Genomic DNA, 25,136 nt, shown 5'->3' on the forward strand with positions numbered 1-25,136 from the left:
TAGTGTTGTGTTATATTATGAATAGAAATAGTCGTTAAACGGCGTCGACTACACCACCAAATAAAGAAAGATGTTGTTACACGTTTTATTATGAATAGAAATAGTCGTTAAACGGTGTTGACTACACCACCAAATAAAAAAAGATGTTATTAGACTCTGTCATAACTCTTTGTTTTAATAGAAATATACAGAGACTAGTTTTTGTTGTTTATCATCAATGTTCTGTGAATTAACTGTGTCCACTGCACCACCAACTGAAGAAAGATGTTATAAAGACACTGTCCAAACTGTTCTGATTTTGAAACACAATATTAAAACAAAAAAACGTCGCGTATACATACACACATCAGTCATAATTGTTATCATTCGTGTTCACTGATTTAACGGAGCTGACTTCTCCAACAACTGGTTCAGCAATATGATTATGACTGTAGCATTTTAAACTGCATTGAAGCCACGTTAACTTTTCCATTTGAGAGGGGGTGCAAAAACTTAAAACCCTGATGCAAAGGGCATCATTGCATCCCCTTCACTTAGCCCTTGCAATTTGTTAGTTGTTTGACTCTGCCCTAAATGTTCAGATTATGAAACGCACGTCTTGTATACAGAAATCATTCTTTATTTTTATCATTAACTGTGATGACTACACAACCAGATTCTGCCCCAACTGTTCAGATTATGAAACACACTGGCTATATCCAATCAATCGTTAGTTCACGATATTTATAAAATAAACTTGGTATGATATAATGTCATGTGTCTATTTACAATGGTGATTAATACTCTAACACCTGAAAAATAAAAATATAAAAAAATTAACTTTGGAGACAAAATTATTTCTTTACATTTCAAAATGAAATGGTGATTCTAAGGCCTACTGTTCTGCACCATGATAGGTTATTTTACGAAACAGGACCCCGAAAAAAATGGTTTTACGTGCAAACGGAATAATTAAGACTCTGTTGCTGTACCACTGCATATAACTATTTTAAATAAAGGAAATGAACTCTGAATCAGGAAAGAATCTTGAGTCAAGTTGATCAAGCATGTCCACAGATTACTCAAGATGACTCACTCAAACTAATTAAAATTTAAAGATACAGAGAGAGTGAGATGGAGAAATGGGGTTTAACCTCCACTCAACACAAACTAGGTCATTTTGGGAATAACATGGTTCAATTTTATTTCAATAATTCGCTTGCGCGTAGGGGTCTTTAGCAGTGGGAAGAAATATCCACTAGGTTGGACAGGCGACCCTACTCCTTGTCACGTACAACCAGGGAATCAAAACCACGCCAGCTGACTCAATGACAGACCTTATGATACTACGCGCGCGTGCTAACCATTCGGCCATCCAGCCCCTCGATTAATGAAGACGACTCACTCAAGCTCCTGACTATCGTGCTGCACTTTAATGAGAAAATGGACAACATTTTATTTATTGCCCAACATTCCAGCATAACAAAGAAAGATTTTATCAGGTATGCATTGCTTGATTTAAGAATAGGGAATGCTGCTACTTTAGGTCATCATTTCAAACAACCTACGAAAAATATGAAAATAAAATGGGGTTTAACATCCTAGTGTCCTTTATCGACTGGGATAATGAAGATAGGCATACGCCACACTGTGTGCTATGAGGGAAATGTTGCCCGGACAGCAAACTTCCAAAGATTCTTTTACGTATCCCTACTGAATACCTAGACAATGTTTTAACCCACTGACAAGGAGAAAACTGCGCCAGAAAATGTGAGAGAGAGAGAGAAATGGGGTTTAACGTCCACTCGACACAAACTATGTCATTTCGGGACTAACATATGATTCAATTTTATTTCAATAATTCGCATTTGCGTAGGGGCCTTTAGCAGTGGGAGGAAACCAGAGGACCCGGAGAAAACCCACGAGGTTGGACAGGCGACCCTATTCCTTGTCACGTACATCAGGGGAAGCGAAACCCCGCCAGTTGACTCAATGACAGACCGTATGATACAGAGCGCACGTGCTAACCATTCGGCCATCCAACCCCCTCCCCCCCCCCCCCCCGGAGAGAAACTGACACATCCTGGTTAGCGAGCCAGTGTCTCCCTCATGTAAAAAGAAAACAGAAGATGCCAGACTGACTACATACCTTGATATTTAGAGTCTCCCTGTTCTTCCCGTAAAAGAAAATGGGAGTTCATTTCCCTCATCTTCAGCTGTTTCAGTATTAGCTGTTGTCCAGTTCCCTTGACCACCTGACCTTTGACTTCTACCTCCTCCTCGTCCCCCACGCCCACTTCCTCCGTCACGCCGACCTCTTCTACCCCAATCGTCTTCATGATTCTGATTCTGTCGTCCCTGACCGAAACGATTCCCTCGACCTGAATTCGACTCTTTTCCACCGCCGTAGCCACCTCCGTAACCTCCAGCTTGTTGATTGTTGGATCTTCCTCCAGAGTTACCTCCAAATCCTCCAGGGTTTCCTCCAAATCCTCCAGAGTTACCTCCAAATCCTCCAGAATTACCTCCAAATCCTCCAGGGTTACCTCCAAATCCTCCAGGGTTACCTCCAAATCCTCCAGGGTTTCCTCCAAATCCTCCAGAGTTACCTCCCCACCCACCAGAGTTATCTACCCATCCCTCATCAGCATCCTGAGTAAATTTAGAAGCATTGGTATTACCCCATCCACCAGCGGCAGCTCCCGCATCAAGTCCCATTTCTTGACCTTGGAACGCTCCAGGATAATTTCCATATGCAAAGTTACTAGGAATTTCAACTCCCTCATAAGCCATACCTTGTGGACCCCACAAAGATTTCCGTTTAAATTCTTCAGCTTTTTCTACATCTCGGATTTTACCTCGTTTTTTGTAAGCCTGTGAACCTGAAACATTACAAGACATAATCAGTAATCCTTCTTTCATTAGTGTTTAACATCCGCTTCCCCTTGCGCTGATATCACAGAGAGAGAGAGAGAGACGGGGTTTAATGTCCACTCGACATAAACTATGTCATTTTGGGACTAACACATGGTTCAATTTTATTTCAACAATTCGATTGCGCGTATGGATCTTTAGCACTGGGAGGAAATCTGAGAACCCGGAGAAAACCAAGGAGGTTGGACAGGCGACCCTACTCCTTGTCACGTACAACCGGGGAATCGAAACCACACCAGCACACCAGTTGACTCAATGACAGACCGTACATGCTAACCATTCGGCCACCCAACCCCCTGTGATATCGCAGACAAGTTGTCTTATTTTAATTATCTTAGCGCTCGCGCAGGGGTCTTTCCTGCTGAAGGAAACTGGATAACCAAGAGTAAAGCCCCCCCGCCCCCCCATGGAGATGAATCTATATAAGCTTCTGCTTGTTTTCAAATCCATTACATCAGTATTATATATTCTCATGTTGTACTCCAATCTTATTAAAACACGGATCCTATTTAGTTTCGTTTTTTATAGTTCAAAATTTCGTTTTGTCTGTACTACACTAGGATCTGGAAGAGTTGTTATATAACCCAAGTTCTGGTTGATGTGAGGAATTAGCCAATGAAACAGGCTGTTGTAGCGAGTTCTTGGCGTATGATGCACAGAACTGTGGGTACCCTACTAGAAACATCAACGCTGAATGGTTAATCAAATGTCTGAAATTATAGAGAGAGAGAGAGAGAAATGGGGTTTAACGTCCACTCGACACAAGCTGGTCATTTCGGGACTAACATATGGTTTAATTTTATTTACATAATTTGCTTGCGCGTAGGGGTCTTTAGCAGTGGGAGGAAACCGGAGGACCCGGAGAAAACCCACGAGGTTGGACAGGCGACCCTACTCCTTGCCACGTACAACCAGGGATTCGAAACCACGCCAGTCGACTCAATGACAGACTGTATGATACAGCGCGCACACGCTAACCATTCAGCCATCCAACCCCCCCTGAAATTATAGGGTCAAAAGCTGCTCATTTGACCCCTGACACAATATCCCACTACAACTGCTCAGATCTTCATGTAGTGTAGGTCATCGAAAGTATAAAATAACGAAACGTAATACAGAACTGTATTTGGATCAGATTGTAGTAAACACTTGCTGAAAGTTTGTCTAGATGATTTCCAATCTCATCAATTATACATGATTGCACTGTAACTTGGGTATCATTTAATCTTGTGTATCTAGCAATAATTTCTGTCACATTCATTGAATATCAAATTTTTGTTTAAAAATTCGTAAAAATCATTTAAAATCACCCCAAATCATCTAATTTGTACTTGTGTCCAATTTAAAGCTGACCATTCAGTTTTGATAATGAGTGTCCAATTTGCAAGTGTTTAATTTCTTGATCAGTCAGCTTTAAACTGGACTCAAGTACAAATTAGATGATTTTGAGTTATTTTAAATGATTTTACGAATTTTTAACAAATATTTGATATTAAACAATTGTGAAAAAAATTAGTGCTAGATACACAAGATTAAATGATACCTGGGTTACAGTGATAGACACCCAATGTTACTAGAAAAATACTGGATTACCCAAAAAACGCCCATGAGGCAAGCACTGGGCAAAGTAGTTTGAACATGTTTTTAGTCCAAATATATCATCAAATCACAAAGTTTGTACGCGGAAATGTATCTTTAAAACTTTATTACCTTTCTCTAGGGCATATTCTGCTATTACGACTCGTCCATGAATGGTTCTACCCACTTCATTAATCTCATAATAAACCTCCTCAGCATCCTCCACGGTTTGAAACTCTAGGAAAACGTATCTGGAAAATAAAAACATTAATGAAAGTTTATCCACACTTCTTACTGCATGTTGTATTCACAGAGCAGAATTTAACGATGCATTATGTAAGATCTAAATCTGCAGGACTTTTCTCTAGCTTCAAATGTTATAAAATGAAATGAAAGGTAGATTAATGTCCTACTGTTCTGCTCCTACTGGGCTAATGAAGACGGGCATACATCATACAGTGTGCTATGAGGGAAATTTTGCCCGGGCAGTGGCACAATGGCCTACTCTTATATCGAATTCCAACTGCCATGGGATCTTTTACGTACAACACCAATGTATACAAAGGTCCTTGGTTTTTCATCCCAAACAACTAGGTGTAATATTAAATGGATTAGATCATGCAACTGGACAACCAAGACTTTGTTTATTATCATGGCAATGGTACTTGAGAATCAAGTCTAGACTATATCTTGTCAAAACTTCAAGCATTCATAACTTTGCTCAGACCCAGAATAAAGAGAGAGAGAGAGGGTTTAACGTCCATTCGACACAAACTAGGTCATTTCGGGACTAACATATGGTTTCATTTTATTTCAATCATTCGCTTGTGCGTAGGGGTCTTTAGCAGTGGGAGGAAACCGGAGTACCTGGAGAAAACCCACGAGGTTAGACAGGCGACCCTACTCCTTGTCATGTACAACCGTGGAATCGAAACCACACCAGTTGACTCAATGACAGGCCTTATGATACATTCGGCCATCCAACCTCCCTCAGACCCAGAATAAAGTAATTTGATTGATATTTTCAATATATTTATCTTTTATTATCTATTTTTATACAATTATCGGAAAAACGGCCAGCTCTTTATCTAAATCTTACATAATGCATCTTTATCTCAAATAAATGAAACGTGTTTTTAACATCCTACTTTACTTCACCAACTAGGCTAATGATGACGAGAATATGTCATGCAGCCATGCAGAGTGCTATCATGAGGGAGATATATGCTTTTTAACGTCCACTCAACACAAACTAGGTCATTTTGGGACTAACATATGGTTCAATTTTATTTCAATACTTCCAGAGGACCCGGAGAAAACCCTTGAGGCTGGGCAGGCGACTCTAATCCTTGTTACGTACAAGCAGGAAATAGAAATCTCGTCACTTAACTCAATGACAGACCTTCTAATGCAACGCGCACACGTTAACCATTCGGCCACCACAGATAGAGAGACTTTTTAATGTTAGAAGGTGAGTTAGTAAATGTCAATGAACATTAGCGAACAGTCTTGATAATATATGTATATTTATAAACATACAAGATAACAGACTTAATTGTTTTAACGGATGAAAGGACAGTCCTTTGAATGTTTTTTTTGGGACAAGAGGACAGCCGTTTTAATTGTTTCTACGGACAAAGAACAGTCCTTTGAATGTTTTATATGGACGAGAGAACAGCCGTTTTAATGGTTTCTTTTTGGACAAGAGGAAAGCCCTTTAAATAATTTAGCCCTTTAAATGTTTTATTTGGACGAGAGGACAGTCCTTTGAATGTTTTATTTGGACGAGAGGACAGTCCTTTGAATGTTTTATTTGGACGAGAGGACAGTCGTTTGAATGTTTTATTTGGACGAGAGAACAGTCGTTTAAATAGTTTTGAAAGGACAGTCCTTTAAATGTTCTATTTGGACGAGAGGAAAGCCCTTTAAATGTTTTATTTGGACGAGAGGACAGCCGTTTAAATAGTTTTGAAAGGACAGTCCTTTAAATGTTCTATTTGGACGAGAGGAAAGCCCTTTAAATGTTTTATTTGGACGAGAGGACAGCCGTTTTAATACTTTATTTATGACGAGAGGACAGTCCTTTTAATAGTTTCTTTGGACCAGAGGACAGCCCTTTTAATGGTTTCTTTTTGACAAGTGGACAGTCATTTAAATGTTTTATCTAGATGAGACAGAAGTTTTAATGGTTTCTTTTTGACGATAGGACAGCGCTTTAAATGTTTTATTTGGATGAGAGGAAAGCCGTTTTAATGGTTTCTCTTTGACGATAGGACAGCCGTTTGAACGTTTTATTTGGACGAGAGGACACCCTTTTAATGGTTTCTTTTGACGATAGGACAGCCGTTTGAACGTTTTATTTGGACGAGAGGACACCCTTTTAATGGTTTCTTTTGACGAGAGGACAGCCTATTAAAAGTGGTTATATTAAGGAGGGGACGGACAAGTTAAAATAGCTTTATTCAAATGATAAGACAGTCTTTTAAATTTAAGACTTGATGCGTCATTTAGCGCTATTGGAATCACTTGTGAACTACAATATTGTGAAAGATCAATCACTAATAGGAATAGTAGTCCACAAATGGTTGTTACTTTCAGAATTGACATTTCATCCATCTAACCTTATTTACATCTCAGCAACGTTGACGAAAATTGAACTGGCCTTAACAAATAGATTTAGCCATAACATTGACAGCCAGGTCCCGCTCATTGCATGTGGCTAATACACTTCCTTAAGATAATTTCATTAAACAGTATTGTAAACAATGAATTGATTTTGAGATTACATGTTAAATCCAACTGAATCCAAGCTGAGAGATTATGTAGCGTTTGTTTTCTTAATTAAATGTTAAATAATCAATCTGAGTACATATTTAGTGTGTATTAATAAGCCATGAAAAATTTGATACAATGACGCATCATGTCTTTAATGGTTTTTATTTATTTATATACAAGAGAACAGTTGATGAGTGGACAGTCCTTTTAAAGTTTTAAATAGACAAGGGGACAGTCCTTATTATGTTTTATACAGATGAGGCGAGGGCCTTTTAATGTTAAATATAGACATGGGGACGGACCTTTCACAGTTTGTAATAGTTTATTATAGACGAGGGGACGGACCTTTTAACATTTTATAAAGATGAGGGGACAGCCTTTTTAATGCTATATATAGACAAGGGAACAGACCTTCTAATGCTTTATACAGACAAGGTGACGGTCCTTTTAATGTTTTATACAAAATGACAGACCTTTTATATAGACAAGGGAACAACACTTTTAATCTTATATAGACAGGGGGACGGCCCTTTTGATGTTATATACAGACGAGGGGACGGCCCTTTTAATGTTTTACATAGACAGGGGGGACGACCTGTTTAATGTTTTATATAGACTAAGTGACAGCCCTTCTAATGTTTAATATAGAAAGGGGGAACAAACCTTTTAATGCTTATGTAGACTAAGTGACAGCCCTTTTAATGTTTTATACAGATGAGGGGACAGTCCTTTTAATGTTTTATATAGACAACAGGACAGTCCTTTTAATATTTTAAATAGACATGGGGGACGGACATTTTAATGTTTTATATAAACTAAGTGACGGCCCTTTTAATGTTTTATACAGACGAGGGGACGGCCCTTTTAATTTTTTATAAAAATGTGAGGACGGCCCTTTTCATTTTTTATAAAGACGAGGGAACAGTCCTTTTAATGTTTTATATAGACGAGGCGGCAGTCCTTTTAATGTTTTTTTATAAAAGAGGGGGCAGCCCTTTTAATGTTTTATATAGATGAGGGGACAGCCCTTTTATGTTTCATAAACGAGAGGACGACCCTTTTAATGTTATATATAGCCTAAGTGACAGCCCTTTAATATTTTATATTGACGAAGTGACGGCGCCCCTTTAATGGTTTATACACTACAACTCAGGTATCATGTAATTGTGTTATTTAAGCAAGAGTTTTTGTATTTAATGTTTAGTTTCAAACCATTGTTGACTAATTGTTCAAATTTGTTAAGAAATGGTACAAACTATTTGGTTAGTAATGTCGCATTGTCTAAAATGTTCTGTCTGGATCAGATGGGTGTTGGGTTTACAAAGGGTGTTGAGTAATTAACACCACTTGTTTTAATTCTTGATCCTTAACCCTTTAAGACTCGGGAGTATTGACCCCCCCCCCCATACCCCCACCTCAACAACCCTTGCGAGAGAAATGAAGACAGGCATACAGCATACAGTGTGCCATTAGGAAAATTTTGCCTGGACAGCGGCACCACGGCCTACTCTTATATTGAATTCCAACTGTCAAGGGATTTTTTACGTGCATGCCAATTTGTACATGTCCTTGTCAGGCCCTCCGTCCTGCATCACTGACAAGGAGGAGGGAACCACGCCGGAAAATCGGGACGAAATTTCTCGGCCAATGCAGGGATCGAACACCTGACCTCCAGACTACCGTGCCAGCGTCTTACCCACTTAGCCATGTGACCCCTCCCCCCCATTAAGAGAGAGAGGTTTAACCTCCATTTAGTCACTTCATGAATAACACATGGCTTAATATTTTATTCCATTCATTTTTTGCTGTAGTGGTCTTTAGCAGTGGGAGGAAACCAGTGGACTCGCAGAAAACCAACGATGTTGGACAGGCAACCCAACTCACATAACACTCGAAACCATGCCACTTGACTCAATGACAAAAATTGTGATATGAGTAAAATTACTTGACCACCTAGCGCCCCGCCCTTACTAAAATGTAACAAGTCCTAAGAATAAAGTTTCAAAGACCATGATAAAAAAAAAAGGAGCTCCTTTGTTGAGAGAAAAATATAAACATCAGTTTCTTTAAATGCTACAGCATTTAATTCTCACCCTTTTGGCCTTTCAGTGCCAGGAAAATAGACCATACGGACAGTGTGGATTTCTGGGAATTCTTGTCGTAAACGAGCTTCATTTGTTTTAAAAGATAAATTTTTAACTACAAGAATACGAGTAGCACCGGAATCAGGACCTGTAAAGTAGCATAATATAAGTTATAACATATTTTAATAAATGAAATGAAATGGGGTTTACACTGTAACCCAGGTATCATTTAATCGTGTGTATCTAGCACTAATTTCTTTCACATTCGTTTAATATCAAATCTTAGTTTAAAAATTCGTAAAAACTGTTTAAAATCACTTCAAATCATCTAATTTGTACTTGTGTCCAGTTTAAAGCTGATAAATTAATTTTGATAATGAGTGTCCAATTTACAAGTATTTAATTTCCTGACCACTGTTCAAAAGTTAATCATTATACAACATCATTAATCAATTGGGTTGGGGGGTTTTTTAACAGTGATTGAGAAATTAAACACTTGTAAGTTGTAAATTGGACACTCATCATCAATATTGAATGGTCAGCTTTAAACTGGCAGAAGTACAAATTAAACCATTTATGGTGATTTTAAACAGTTTTTACGAATTTTTAAACAAAGATTTGATGTTAAACGAATGTGAAAGAAATTAGTGCTAGATACACAAGATTAAATGATACCTGGGTTACAGTGTTAATAATGCTAATGAAGACAGACATACACCTTACAGTGTGCAATGACTCATATGAGAGACATTTTGCCCAGGCAGCAGCTTTTCGATCTACTTTCAACATGTATATGTCATGAAAAATGGGGGTTTAATGTCCTACTTTTCTGCTCCGACTGGGATAATAAAGACAGGTATGCAGTGTGCTATAACTATGAGGGAAATTTTACCACGATACGGCCTACTCTTATATCGAATTCCAACTGCCAAGGGATCTTTTACGTGCACGCCAATGTGTACGCGGGACCTCAGTTTTTTGTCCCATCCGAAAGACTAGACAGCTGTTCTTGTCAGACCCTCCGTCCTGCATCACTGACAAGGGGGAACCACGCCGGAAAATGGAAACAAGCCAAAAGTTAGGCTGATCTCCCCCACAACAACCCCAAAATAAATAGATGACATATGCTTAAAAACAGACACCAACACCAAGTTTGAACATTCGTGTTCAATTAGAAGTAGAGTTATTGTGTAGCAAAAAGTGTGACAGGTTGACACGCAGACAGACACATGGACAGACAGACAATTACAACAAATAAAAGAGGGGTGGGGGGGGGATTTGTATACGCCCACCAGTAGCAAGTTGTCAACAAATTCCAGCAAAATATGTCCAGCTTTTTAACCCAATTTGCACACTAACAGTAAGACTAATTGACAAACTGCCTTGATATTCGATAAAATGAAATAAAATAGAATAGGGGTTTATAGTCATAATAACACTAATTATTCTATAGGTATAATGTGAGGTCAGCAATGTACCCAGACAGTCGCGTGTTTCGGCCACAGCTACGAACTTAGTTTTCTATCCCATTTTTCTCAATTAACAAGTATAGTATAATATGAAATCATGTTTTACCGCCTATGTTTTTGCATTGAATGGGCAGATTAAGACAAATCACGATAATTTAAACCTAAGAACCTGGTACATTCTAGTTACAGTAGAATCTGCATTAAGCAGCCACCCAAGGGAATTTTCACAACTGACCGCTTAACGGGAGTGGCCTCTTAATAAAATCTCGTTGCTTTTGTGCTGACATAAATTAAATATTACGCTTGGATGCATTGGAAGCGGTAAATTTGGCCGTCGATGAATCTTGCGCCGAACGAAAATTCTTTACTCAAATCCCGGACATAACTTAACGGGAGTGGCCTCTTAATATAATCTTGGTGCTTTTTGTGCTGACATAAATCAAATATTACGCTTGAATGCATTGGAAGCGGTAAATTTGACTGCCGCTGAATCTTGCGCCGAACGAAAATTCTTTACTCAAATCTCAGACTTAACTTCTGTAAACTTGTCATTTTGTACCAACCTTCGATACTACTGCCTACCATTGTGATGCATTCGATAATATTTATCCATCTTTGTGAAAGCACATGAACAAAAAAACATCGCTTATTTTATCACCCATTTACAGGGGGTGTAACTCTGTATGTAATATTATAGGAGGCCCTAAGAGAGATACTAGATGATTGTGACAAAACTCGGTACTTTTATTTTATTCAATCAGTATCAAATAATATGTCGTTACGCGTGAAAACAATGATGAGGTTAGTCGTTTAATAAAACAAAAGATTAATTAACAGATAATCCCGGGTTGATTGTTATTTTTACATTTCTTTTTATCTGATCAGTGGGGGTCCAGTTAATTAACTACTACTCACGGGATTAGCGGGGTTGTTACAAAGAACGACAAGATGGTATCATTCAACAATGGCCGTTGAATGGGCGATGTTTTGTTGAATTTATTGGTAAAATAGTGACCGCTGGCCGCGTTAGAGGAGTGACCGTTGAATAAAGAGATGAAACAACAGAATTTCTATGGGGGGAATTTATCGTGACCGCTTACAAGGAGATGTCGCTGAATAGGAGTGGCTGCTCATACAGATTCTACTGTATATCGTAATGTTAGCCCCTCGAGTTCGACACAAACATTATAAATACTTCTAGTCTCAGCCCCTAGAGTTTAACTCAAACATTATTAACTATATCTAGTCTCAGCCCCTAGAGTTTGACACAAATATTATTAAATACATCTAGTCTCAGCCTCTAGAGTTTGACACAAACATTATAAATACTTCTAGTCTCAGGCCCTAGAGTTTGACACAAACATTATTAAATATTTCCCGTCTCAGCACCTCGAGTTCGACACAAACATTATTAAATATTTCTAGTCTCAGCCCCTAGAGTTCGACACAAACATTATTAAATATTTCTAGTCTCAGCCCCTAGAGTTTGACACAAACATTATTAAATATTTCTAGTCTCAGCCCCTAGAGTTTGACACAAACATTATAAATACTTCTAGTCTCAGTCCCAAGAGTTTGACACAAACATTATAAATACTTCTAGTCTCAGCCCCTAGAGTTTGACACAAACATTATAAATACTTCTAGTCTCAGGCCCTAGAGTTCGACACAAACATTATAAATACTTCTAGTCTCAGCCCCTAGAGTTCGACACAAACATTATAAATATTTCTAGTCTCAGGCCCTAGAGTTCGACACAAACATTATAAATACTTCTAGTCTCAGCCCCTAGAGTTCGACACAAACATTATAAATATTTCTAGTCTCAGCCCCTAGACTTCGACACAAACATTATAAATACTTCTAGTCTCAGCTCCTAGAGTTTGATAATCATAATACATCATTAGGTGTTTGAACCAGTTTAAATCTTGTCTCGGTCGTTAGAGGTCAAAACAATGAAATACATTATTTGATGTTTGAATCAGCTTAAATTCTAGTCTCAACCCCTAGAGTTTGAAACTTATGCAATGAAATATTTCATTTGGTGTTTGAAACATATAAATAGCTTAGTTTCAATTCTAGTCTCAGCCAGTAGAGTTCGACACTTTGCAATGAAATACATGATTTGGTGTTTGAAACATATAAATAGCTTTCAATTCTAGTCTCAGCCCCTCGAGTTCGACACTTATGCAATGAAATACATCATTTAGTGTTTGAAACATGCAAATAGCTTAGTTTCAATTCTAGTCTCAGCCCCTAGAGTTCAACACTTACGCAATGAAATACATGATTACGTGTTTGAATCAGTTTCAATTCTAGTCTCAGCTCCTAAAGTTCGACACTTATGCAATGAAATACATCATTTGGTGTTTGAACCAGTTTCAACTCTAGTCTCAGCCCCTAGAGTTCAACACTTCCGCAATTAAATACATGATTACGTGTTTGAATCAGTTTCAATTCTAGTCTCAGCTCCTAAAGTTCGACACTTATGCAATGAAATACATGATTTGGTGTTTGAACCAGTTTCAACTCTAGTCTCAGCCCCTAGAGTTCAACACTTCCGCAATTAAATACATGATTACGTGTTTGAATCAGTTTCAATTCTAGTCTCAGCTCCTAAAGTTCGACACTTATGCAATGAAATACATGATTACGTGTTTGAATCAGTTTCAAATCTAGTCTCAGCTCCTAAAGTTCGACACTTATGCAATGAAATACATCATTTGGTGTTTGAACCAGTTTCAACTCTAGTCTCAGCCCCTAGAGTTCAACACTTACGCAATGAAATACATGATTACGTGTTTGAATCAGTTTCAATTCTAGTCTCAGCTCCTAAAGTTCAACACTTCCGCAATGAAATACATCATTTGGTGTTTGAAACATATAAATAATTAGTTTCAAATACTTACCATCATTTTTTTTTCTGCCTTGTTTGGACACTGCGTAATCTATTATTAGATTTTTACCATCAAGCTGTATTTTCTCTTTATCATTAAACGTTTCCCTGGCATCTTTCGGGTCCTCAAATTTTATAAAACAAAAACTACAATGGAAGAAAAGTTATTTTAAACATGCATTATGCAAGAGCTAAATCTGCCTATCGCAGGTCTTTCTTTAGACCTGAAATGTTATCTAAATTATTAATTAGTCATTAATTAACTTATCGAGACCATAATCAACTCTAGATGGCATCGCTAGCCTGCGATATCGACTGGATTAGAATCCTATATGCTGCAAACGCTCACTGATAATTAAATCAAAACAATGGATAATCGAGACTATGCTTTTTAACGTACTAACTTTAGTAATGATGAACGAGGCTAGACGAAAATTTACAAAGCTGATATCTCAGTTCATAGTGGACCAATTTGACTGAAATTTTCAACAAATTACCTTTACAGTATCTTGTTTTTAACTATTATAGCGAAAACTGTCAGCTCTTTATCTAATCTCCCATAATGTATCTTTAAGTCTTCATGAAACAAGAGTTTAACATCTTACATGTTGTGAATCTACTGCACTTAAGCGGTGGACACACTAGCCGAATGGTTGGCGCCATGTTTAATCATGTGACGTGAAAGGTGATGCAATCAACTGGTGAATTGGGCGCAGCATTCGCCTAGTGTGTCCACCAATTCAGCTGAATAAAATTCGGAGAAGTACGGTATTCAAATTTATGTCAATAATATTCCTACAAAATGACATGACATCGTAATACCAAAAATGAAAGCGTGCCAAATACTGCCGATCCGTACCCGTTTCAAATTCCTCTGAAATTAGCATATTTTTCGGGTCATAAGTCGATACATTTTTCAGGAAGATTCTGGCAATCGTCTTAAACTCTGTTTAGACTTATATATCGATAACTGTCCCCCTACAACAATTTCCCCCAAGATAACTGCCTCCTGGATAACTGTCCCCTACAACAATTGCCCCCAAGGATAACTGCCCCCTGGATAACTGTCCCCTACAACAATTGCCCCCTGGATAACTGTCCCCTACAACATTTGCTCCCAGGATAACTGTCCCCTACAACAATTGCTCCCAAGGATAACTGTCCCCTACAACAATTGCTCCCAAGGATAACTGACACCTGGATAACTGTCCCCTACAACAATTGCCCCCAGGATAACTGTCCCCTGGATAACTGTCCCCTACAACAATTGCCCCCAGGATAACTGCCCCCTGGATAACTGTCCCCTACAACAATTGCCCCCAAGATAACTGCCCCTTGGATAACTGTCCCCTACAACAATTGCCCCCTAAGATAACTGAACCCTGGATAACTGACCCCTACAACAATTTCCCCCAAGATAACTGCCCTCTGGATAACTGTCCCCTAAAACAATTGCCCTCTGGATAACTGTCTGCTACAACAATTGCTCCCAAGGATAACTGACCCCTGGATAACTGTCCCCTCTAACAATTGCCCCCGGGATAACTGTCCCCTACAACAATTGCTCCCAAGGATAACTGTCCCCTGGATAACTGTCCCCTACAACAATTGCCCCCAGGATAACTGTCCCCTACAACAATTGCTCCCAAGGATAACTGTGCCCAGGATAACAGTCCCCTACAACAATTGCCCTCAGGATAACTGTTCAATGGGACAACTGCCACCTAGTTGTCCTGCTCCAAAAAATAATAAAAATACAAGTTAATAGATGTTGACTCACTTTGATTTGCCTTCTCCATTAGGAAATCTAACCTCACAACATTTTGGGAAAAGTTTAGATATAACTTCTTTAGTAGCAGTTTTTGTTATATTCCCAACAAACAATGAATTTGGGTCTTTATCTCCTGAAAAATAAATCATAAACCATTGTGATATCAAATATGTGTATATATGTAGTGAGAGAGAGAGAAATGGGGTTTAACGTCCACTTGACACAAACTAGGTCATTTCGGGACTAACACATGGTTCAATTTTATCTCAATAATTCGTTTGCGCGTAGGGGTCTTTAGCAGTGGGAGGAAACCACAAGGTTTGACAGGCGACCCTACTCCTTGTCATGTACAACCGGGGAATCGAAACCACGCCAGTTGACTCAATGACGGACCTTATGATACAATGTGCACACGTTAACCATTCGACCATCCAACCCTCCGTCTATGTTGTGGACGTGTAGTGGATAGTATATCTCATATCATAGATCAATAACATGTGGGGTTCAAATTGGTTCGCACATGTGGGGTTCAAATTGGTTCGCACATGTGGGGTTCAAATTGGTTCGCACATGTGAGGTTCAAATTGGTTCTATGCATGTATACAATATAATCTTAATATGATATGCTCCATGCACTTTGTCACAAACCCTACTCCTGGTCACGCACAAGCAGGGAATCGAAACCACTCCACTTGAGTCAATGACAGACCTCAGGATCTAACACGCACACAACGTTAACCAATTCGGCCACACAACCCCCACATATCCAAAGAAAATTTCCGTATCTTACCGTCTGAAGGTCCTTTATGTGCGGTGGGGTTTTTACCAGCAGCATAATCTAAGATCATCGAGTTTCCTTCTAAACTCACCCCCTGAAATTCGTCAATCAGTGACTTGACTTTTGCCTCATCCCCGTACTTGATAAAGGCGTAACTGAAATAACAAGATTTTTCAAAATGAACAAGGGCAATAACTCTGATAACAGTTATAAAAAAACCAATATGAACATAAAACTCTGTGTATGAATTTCAAACCAATAGGGTGATATATGTAGTCTGCGCTCATTTCCTCTGAGTGATCAAGGACGGACTGTGTGAAATTGATTCATTTCAATAGGATTCTTCATGCCATGAACAGTGAGTATTTCAAGTCAATCAAATGAGAACTTCATTCAGCTCCAACAAACTGATCAGCAGTGAATATTCGCTAGTCAACTACAATCACTGATAGGGATGACATCAATGCGACTTAATGAGCCCCAAATATCAACTTTTTTCCTTCTGCATATTAAATTCTAAAACAATTTTTTTTAAGCATCTGAAAAATAAATAAAGGTGTTTGAAATATATGTAGGTAACAAATATTTCCTATTAAGCATAAATGCGAATGTAAAATGAGTAAAAGGTACCATTCTGCCCAGTCTAGTAGCGTCTTATGTAAACAATGCACGCGCCATTAAAGCGAGAATTTCTTATTTTCTAAGAAAGTCAAAACATAATTATTTCTATGTCTTTTGCTCAATAGGTTGTCAACTCCCTATTATTCGATCATAGGTACCATTCTCCCACTTATAAATCCTTGACCCCAGGAATAGTAACACAATTACCTCCCTTGTTTTTCTATTCCCCCCCATGGAATAGCTATCTTCAAACGTTTGAATTTGAAGTTGAAAATGATATTTTTGCCAATTTCTCAACTGGCAATTATTATTATTATTATTATTACAGCATATTTATAGTGCACCCTTTCATATAACATGTTCAGAGGCACTTTACAAAGTGACAATGTAAATCACACATAAACAACAAGATTATGGGCATGTTAACGATTGTATACAGAGTCAGTTAAAAGCCTGATTAAATAAATGTGTTTTAAGTTGTTTTTTAAAAGAATACAGAGATGTACAACATCTTAAACTAAATGGTAGATTATTCCATAAAACAGGTGCTTGAAAACTAAAAGAGCGCTGACCATAAGAGACTAGTTGAACAGTTTTGGGCTTTAAAAGTAGTTTATCTGATGTACGTAATGTTCGGCCAGGTGTATAAAGTTCTAAAAGATCTGAGAGGTAAACAGGAGCTAAATTATTTAAACATTTAAAAGTAAGTAATAAAATCTTAAAATCAATTCGATATTTAACAGGTAACCAGTGTAAATTATATAAAACAGGAGTTATTTGGTCACATTTCTTAGTTAAAGTAACAAGTCTAGCTGCAGTATTCTGTACTTTTTGTAATTTATCTATAAGCTTTAAAGGTAAACCAACTAAAAGTGAATTAAAGTTATCTAATCGAGAAGTGACCAGAGAATTAACAAGTGGCTTAGTGGCCTCTACAGTTACACATTTACGTATTTTACCTATATTTCTAATATTAAAATAGCACAATTTACAAATATTATTTACTTGAGCTCCCATAAGCATAAAACTATCAAAGATAGCGCCAATATTACGAGCAGAATAAGATGAAAATATATCACAATTACCAATTACAACAGGGGGGTTATCTTGTGCAGATTTACTTAATTGATGCCTTGAGCCTAATAACAAATAGTGTTTAACATCCTACTGTTCTGCACCGACTGGGATAATGAAGATGGGCATACGCCATACAGTGTGCTATGAGGGACATTTTGTCTGTACAGTGGCAGTAGGATCTACATGTACTCCTATTTAGAATTCCATTTGTCAAAGGTTCTTTCATGTGCACGCCAATGTGTACATAGGACCTCTTTTTTTGTCCCATCCAAATGACTAGACACTGTTCCTTGTCTTCTGTCATGCAATGCGCCAATGACCAGGGAAAACACATCAGAAAATCAAAAAGTACTTTTTTTTGGTCAACACTATGAGCGGAACCTGAGACCTCCTGGTAACAGGCAGCTTCTTACTGAGCAACCGCGCCTCCCAGGAAGGGAGAGAGAGAGAGAGAGAGATGGTTTTAACTCCACTCAACACAAACTAGGTCTTGGGACTAACACATGGTTCAATTTTATTTCAATAATTCGCTTGCGCATAGGTGTCTTTAGCAGTGGAAGGAAACTGGAGGATACAAAAAAAAACCCACGAGGATGGACAGGCAACCCTACTCCTTGTCACGTACAACTGGGGAATCGAAACCACGCCAGATGACTCAATGACAGACCTTATTATACAGTGTACACATGATAACCATTCGGCCATCTACCCCCCCACAACCCCTCTAACACTATAAGCTTAACCTGAATGCCAGGCCGTACCCATATCATAAGGAACTTTTTTTCGACCAACACTAGGGGCGAACCTGAGACCTTCAGCGTCTTACTAACTGGGAACCGTGGTTCCCTGGAAGGTGGACAAATGGTCGTAAACATAAATAACTCACCCAACATGTGTACCAGATTTATCCACAGGATATCGTACTTCTAAACTGTCGGGAAAAAACTCACGTAATGTTTGTTCTGTGACTGAGTCCGATAGATTAGCTACAAACAATGTCTTTGTATCCTTCCCTTCTGTTAAATAAAAATTAAAGCCATATTAAAATAATATCATAAACACCATCAAAGAAAGAGAGAGAAATGGGCCTTAACGTCCACTCGACACAAACTAGGTCATTTTGGGACTAACACATGGTTCAATTTTATTTCAATAATTTGCTTGCGCATAGGGGTCTTTAGCAGTGGGAGGAAACTGGAGGAACCAGAGAAAACCCACAAAGGTTGGACAGGCGGCTGACTCAATGACAGACCTTATGATACAGCACGCACGTGCTAATCATTCGGCCATCCAAACCTCCTAAAGACCATCAAATCAATTACCTGTCAATTTTGTCTTCAAATGTTATATAAATTAATTATTAGACATTTATTCACATGAGAATTTTTAAACAAAGATTTGATATTAAACGAATATGAAAGAAATTAGTGCTAGATACACAAGATTAAATGATACATGGGTTACAGTGTACATGTAAATACATCTTACATATATATTACATTCGTTAATGCAGGGATCGAACACGCGATCTCCAGGCCAGCGAGCCAGCATCTTACCCATTTAGCCACCGTGGCACCTTTTCAGAGTTAAGTTTAATCAAATTTCAACTCACCTGTAGTAACAGCTGGTGGGGCAACTGAAGATTTTTCAAGTCGAACTGGAAATCCCATGAACATTTCACCATTGATTGCTAAAACTTTATGTAAATCTCCCGGATTAACTAAATCAATGTGACCAAACCTGTTTATAGAAATAATAATCAAACCCCAAATAAATAGATGACACATGTTAATTAATCACACATAGGGCTGTGTATTGCGGCCAGAAATCTTATTGCAATAAATTGCGATACTTGACAAAAAGTATTTCAATATATTGCAGTATTGTAATACTTCGATAAAGTCAGGGTTTATCATAAAGCATAGTTTAATTTTGAATGGTTTTATTGTTTTTACAACTTTACAATTTCGGGACTAACATATGGTTTAATTTTATTTCAATAAAATCGATTGCCCGTAGGGGTCTTTAGCAGTGGGAGGAAACCGGAGGACCCAGAGAAAACCCATGAGGTTGGACAGGCGACCCTACTCCTTGTCACGTACAACCGGGGATTCGAAACCACGCCAGCTGACTCAATGACAGGCCTTACAATACAGCACGCACGTGCTAACCATTCGGCCATCCAACCCCCCCTTTCGTCTTGGACACTTACTGTTTACTGCAAAGCCTATAATATGACTGATTATGTGAATACACATTTCACTTTATTTGTTTTTACAACTTTGGTCTTGGCTTAGCACACTTATTGTTTACAGCAAAGCCTAAATAATCTCACTGATTATGAAGTCTTTATAAACAGTCTAGCTAAAATTTAAAATTAAAATAAAAGTAGAAAAACATTGATACAGTGTATCACGGACGATCGTATTGCAATATATTGATATTTATATTTTGACAGTCCTAATCAAATTAGTCTTGGATGGTAGTTTGAGAGATTGAGGAATCCCTGAATATTGTAAAAATTGAAACTCAAAAAGCCATATTACTCCACAAATTTATTTGTTATTTGTTTTTTTTTTAATGTTCACATTTTTTAATGAATATTACTCACATTTTTCCGTCCTTTTTTCTCACGGAAGTAAGAGCAATACCTTTCTCATCAAAAAAGTCCCAGATAGAATCTTCATCGGAATCGGGATGTAAACCTCCCACAAATACAGTCACTGAAAATAACAACAAATACAATCATTGCAATAATAACAAATACAATCACTGAAATAATAACAAATACAGTCACTGAAATAATAACAAATACAATCACTGAAAAAATAACAAATACAGTCACTGAAATAACAACAAATACAGTCACTGAAATAATAACAAATACAATCACTGAAATAATAACAAATACAGTCACTGAAATAACAACAAATACAGTCACTGAAATAATAACAAATACAATCACTGAAATAACAAGAAATACAGTCACTGAAATAATCAAAAACACAGTCATTCACAAAACAGATACTGTCCATGACATAATAACAAATACTGTACTTGACGTTATAACAAATACAATCACTGAACACCTGAATTGTAATCTAGATTTTTTTCAGGCAAAATTGCTGAAAATCACCCCCCATAATTGACATATTTTGTTTTAAAAGTGTATCATCAACAAATGGTCTGTGTGTAATTGAGTATGGTACTTTTCAATTAAAGAAGCTAAATCGTTAATATTTGGGACCTAAAAATTGACACAAATGGGTCACAATGTAATATGAATGTATATAAACTGATTTACATTCAATTGTTTCTGTTTTACTTTAATTTCTATTCTAATCAGTTATGTTCGGCAATATACACCAGAAGTCTCAATCGAATGGCAATCTCTAGCGTCTGGTTATTCCAGTCTACACCGATAGTATTTATTGCGCTTTGCTCTCCAGATAAGAATATGGCATCACCATTTGATATGACTTGTGGAATATATCTAGCCTCGTTTTTTGTGTCCCTTGTTACAAATGCCTTTTCGGAGCGGGAGAGAAAGAGAAAGATGGGATTTGGGATTTAGCTCCACGCTAAATAAACTAGGTCATTTCGGGACTGACATATGGTACAATTTTATTTCATTGTAAGGTATAGAAACCAATCCACATGACTCAACGATAGACCTTATGATCTAAAGTGCACAGGTTAGATCATTCGGGTACCCCATCTCCTTAGAATACTGGGCCTTAAATACATAGCTCGTTTACCTCTATCTTCAGGTTTAACTCGTTTAGCTGGTGGTTTATCAGAATCATTTCGAGATCTCTTCTTGTATTCTTTACCTAGTTATAAAATATACACATATTCATTAGATGTATTATACAGTCATTACATGTATCACACAGTCATTACATGTATTATACAGTCATTACTTGTATCATACAGTCATTACTTGTATCATACAGTCATTACATGTATCATACAGTCATTACCTGTATCATATAGTCATTACATGTATCATACAGTCATTACATGTATCATACAGTTATTACATGTATTATACAGTCATTACATGTATCATACAGTCATTACATGTATCATACAGTCTTTACATGTATCATACTGTTTTAAAAATATACAGTCATTATATTTATCATACTGTTTATAAAATATAGTCATTACATGTATAATACTGCTTATAAAATATACAATCGGGCTGACCTTAAAAATATCTTTGTTTCGCCAAACCCGACCCACAATCGAGGAGAACGGTCGGTAGGTTGTGGTTTTTTTTCAGATTTTTTTTTAAAGAGCTAATTTGACAGCTTGATAATTTTCTGGGGGGGGAAACATTCGTCTTTTTTTATTGTCAAACAAATCAATGAGTAAGACATCGGGATTTTTCGTGATGCACGACTCCGAGACTCGCACACGATTTGCCACGAACTCTAAGTGTGAAACCCCTTCAACACGTTTTTAACGATCGTGCGGGTTGTGCCTTCATTTTTCTCGAAAACGGATATTGAAAATATCTTCGTCATGTTTAAAACGACGCCCCACAGATATAGAGGCAGAATCATTTCGTGGGAATGGACGTGCTTTCCTCTGCAACCATTTTGTTGAGAAGCGACACCTATGACGCTTTCGTCTTGATCAACCAGTTTCAATAATGAATCAAACATAGCCATAGTAAAGGGAAATAACTCTCGTGATAAATTTCAGGTTGACACACAAAATAAAATAAAAAGATCGCGGAAAAGTGCAATAAAATAATTTAAGTCGGGGTTGGTTTTAGTTAGTCGGTCGCGTTAGGCGAAACAAAGATATTTTTAAGGTCAGCCTCATTACATGTATCATACTGTTTATAAAATATATAGTCATTACATGTACATGTATCATACTGTTTATAAAATATACAGTCATTACATGTATCATACTGGAGACTTATATTTTGCCATCAGTTTTAATTATTACCATAGCTTATTTTACTCCATCACAACACATGAATCGGAACTGATATTTTAAATTCCATCCCATTTTTGTTTCAATACTTACCAGCTAAATTAACATTCTTTGTGTAATCCGTTTTATTACCACTTGTTGGTAATGGTGGATTGATCAATGGTGGTGGGGGTGGCGGTTGGGCAGCCATCATGCCCTGGTTCATAGCTGGGTTTATATTAAACATTCCACTTTGTGCCATAGCATACATCGTTGATGGATCCATGTACATCGATGGATCCATATTGGCGTAGTTCTGATAACCCGGTACTTGCATCATCATCATGTTATTCATTGCCATGGGGTTTGTTTGCATTTGGCCTTGAGCTTGGCCTCTCTTTTTCTTCTTCATCTGACCAGTTGAAGCTGCAGAGGCTTGCAAATACGTTGGATTTAACAAAGACATTCTGTGGTTTTACTTTAAAATAATCTCTTAATATTGTAGAATTCAAAATCTGAAGAAAAACAAAATATGGAAATGGCAAATATTGTACATATAAGTGTCCAGCCTATACCATGACTATGTCACATGTGGTTTCCTAGCAAACTGAAAATCCAGTCGTGAATAAGAGGCTAATCCATCAATGGCGTAAATTGGGGGGATGAGTACAAAACTTCATCAAAGTGGCTATTTTTACAGAACCGTAATGAATACCCAGTAGGCCATTTATACTGCACTGCCTTGCGAATGTTTTCCTAATAAGAAATGAAACTCCCCCCACGCCCTACATTTCTGTGCCACTCAAGACCGTGCCCGATAGGTAAAGCATTGCCTCGTCCAACATTTTGTATCTTGTGCATGCACTATTGCAACTTCCACCATGTCGTAAGAATAGTCCATCAATAAATCTTATGATGTCGCATAGCAAGATGTGATGTACTAGGGTCTACTCTAGTCTAACTCTACACAACCAATACTTGTCATTATAAACCTTAACTAAAACTGTAAATCAGAACAATAATAATTGGCGGTCATGTTTGATCTGACTCCCTTTTCTATTTCCATCACATTTACATTCCACCACTGTGTCCACATGGAACTTCCTACTTTCTATTAGGGTTAGGATTAGGGTATGGGTCAGGTATTTAAGATTAAAATCTATAAATTCTGGGTTAGGGGTGGTGCCACAACAATGAAAATGAAATGGGGTTTAACGTCCTACTGTTCTGCTCTGAACTGGGCTGATGAAGACGGGCATACGCCATACAGTGTGCTATGAGGGAAATTTTGCCTGGACAGCGGCACTACGGCAACTGACAATAGCGTGCAGATTTCAGTTTTAAAATTGGTACTAGCGATTCTGAAGGGAAAATACCGCTTATGACGTCACTCAAATATGACTGAAGAGCACTCACTTTGGTGCCATGCCACGCATTGACTGGTGGTATAGAGCATTTTGATTACATTATTGACGTCGATCTAGGATTTTAAAATTTCATAACTTTGGATCTAATTAGAATATTTTGATGAAATAAACAAATTTGGGTAGCATTTTGTGTATATTTTCACAAAATATATACATATTTTTTTTTTCTGTCATTTGAAACTTTGACCTGAAACCCCTACCCCAGGGGAACCACGCCGGAAGTCACAACAATGAATATTGAAACACAAAAATGGAAGTCACATCAAACATGAATTGAATGCCCAATAATTTGCCATACAGGTATCATAAGTTTATTTATCAACAGTCATTGGTTAATCAAGATTTACGCGCCTTCCTTTTACAATCGATTTCCTGCCCTCAGCCCTGGCCCAGTGAGTGGCCATTTTTGCTGTTGTCTTTACACACTGAGACCGAGATTGATCGAATTACCAAAACAAAACAAGCCGGGTTTTTTACTTTCTTTGTTCAAATTTCCTTTAATATTTTAGCCGTGGCATTTTGGCATTACCTTACTTTACTGTCGCTTCTTTAATAGTTGAATTTTACGGAGTTCATTTGCAATTTACATCAAAAATAAAGCATCGCTTAATGGCGGAAGTGAGCCAACATAATTCTGATCATCCAGGCGTCATTTTCAATCCGATTTAGATCTTTTTCTTAAGGTCACCTCCAGATTTGGTCAAAGGTCACGAGATGTAAAATGAGCTAGCGCTAACCCTAACCCTAACCATAGCCCTAACCCTGGACCTAGCCCTAACCCATGATCTCGTCAAGAATCTCGTCAACAATTACAT

General features: G+C 37.7%; 1 protein-coding gene across 2 annotated transcripts; it reads right to left on the reverse strand.

The window, feature by feature from the left end:
- Positions 1–71: 71 nt before the first annotated feature.
- On the reverse strand, positions 72–25,131 carry LOC126811518 (nucleolin). Of its 2 annotated transcripts, XM_050537193.2 has the most exons (13): positions 24,851–25,088; positions 23,009–23,409; positions 21,721–21,795; positions 20,574–20,685; positions 19,575–19,702; positions 18,849–18,978; positions 16,277–16,419; positions 15,496–15,619; positions 13,729–13,862; positions 9,360–9,498; positions 4,624–4,742; positions 2,129–2,861; positions 72–791 (listed from the first exon to the last, which is right to left on the reverse strand). In XM_050537193.2, the coding sequence occupies exons 2-12, from the start codon at positions 23,358–23,360 to the stop codon at positions 2,137–2,139; spliced, it is 2,181 nt and encodes a 726-aa protein (XP_050393150.1). In that variant the 5' UTR covers positions 23,361–23,409; positions 24,851–25,088; the 3' UTR covers positions 72–791; positions 2,129–2,136. The 2 variants fall into 2 exon arrangements, with proteins under 2 accessions (XP_050393150.1, XP_050393158.1); XM_050537201.2 differs by lacking the exon at positions 9,360–9,498 and having other exon boundaries at positions 24,851–25,131.
- Between the last annotated feature and the right edge of the window lie 5 nt (positions 25,132–25,136).

Source organism: Patella vulgata, chromosome 2, assembly GCF_932274485.2.
Source record: "Patella vulgata chromosome 2, xgPatVulg1.2, whole genome shotgun sequence".
NCBI lineage: Eukaryota > Metazoa > Mollusca > Gastropoda > Patellidae > Patella > Patella vulgata.

Excerpts from the sequence above, each read along its gene's own strand:
- LOC126811518 (XM_050537193.2), bottom strand. The coding sequence starts at position 23,360 with ATGTCTTTGTTAAATCCAACGTATTTGCAAGCCTCTGCAGCTTCAACT. Across the intron at positions 15,620-16,276 it reads ACATAAAGGACCTTCAGACG|GAGATAAAGACCCAAATTCA; the intron begins GTAAGATACGGA and ends TTTATTTTTCAG. Across the intron at positions 2,862-4,623 it reads AGAATATGCCCTAGAGAAAG|GTTCACAGGCTTACAAAAAA; the intron begins GTAATAAAGTTT and ends GTAATGTTTCAG.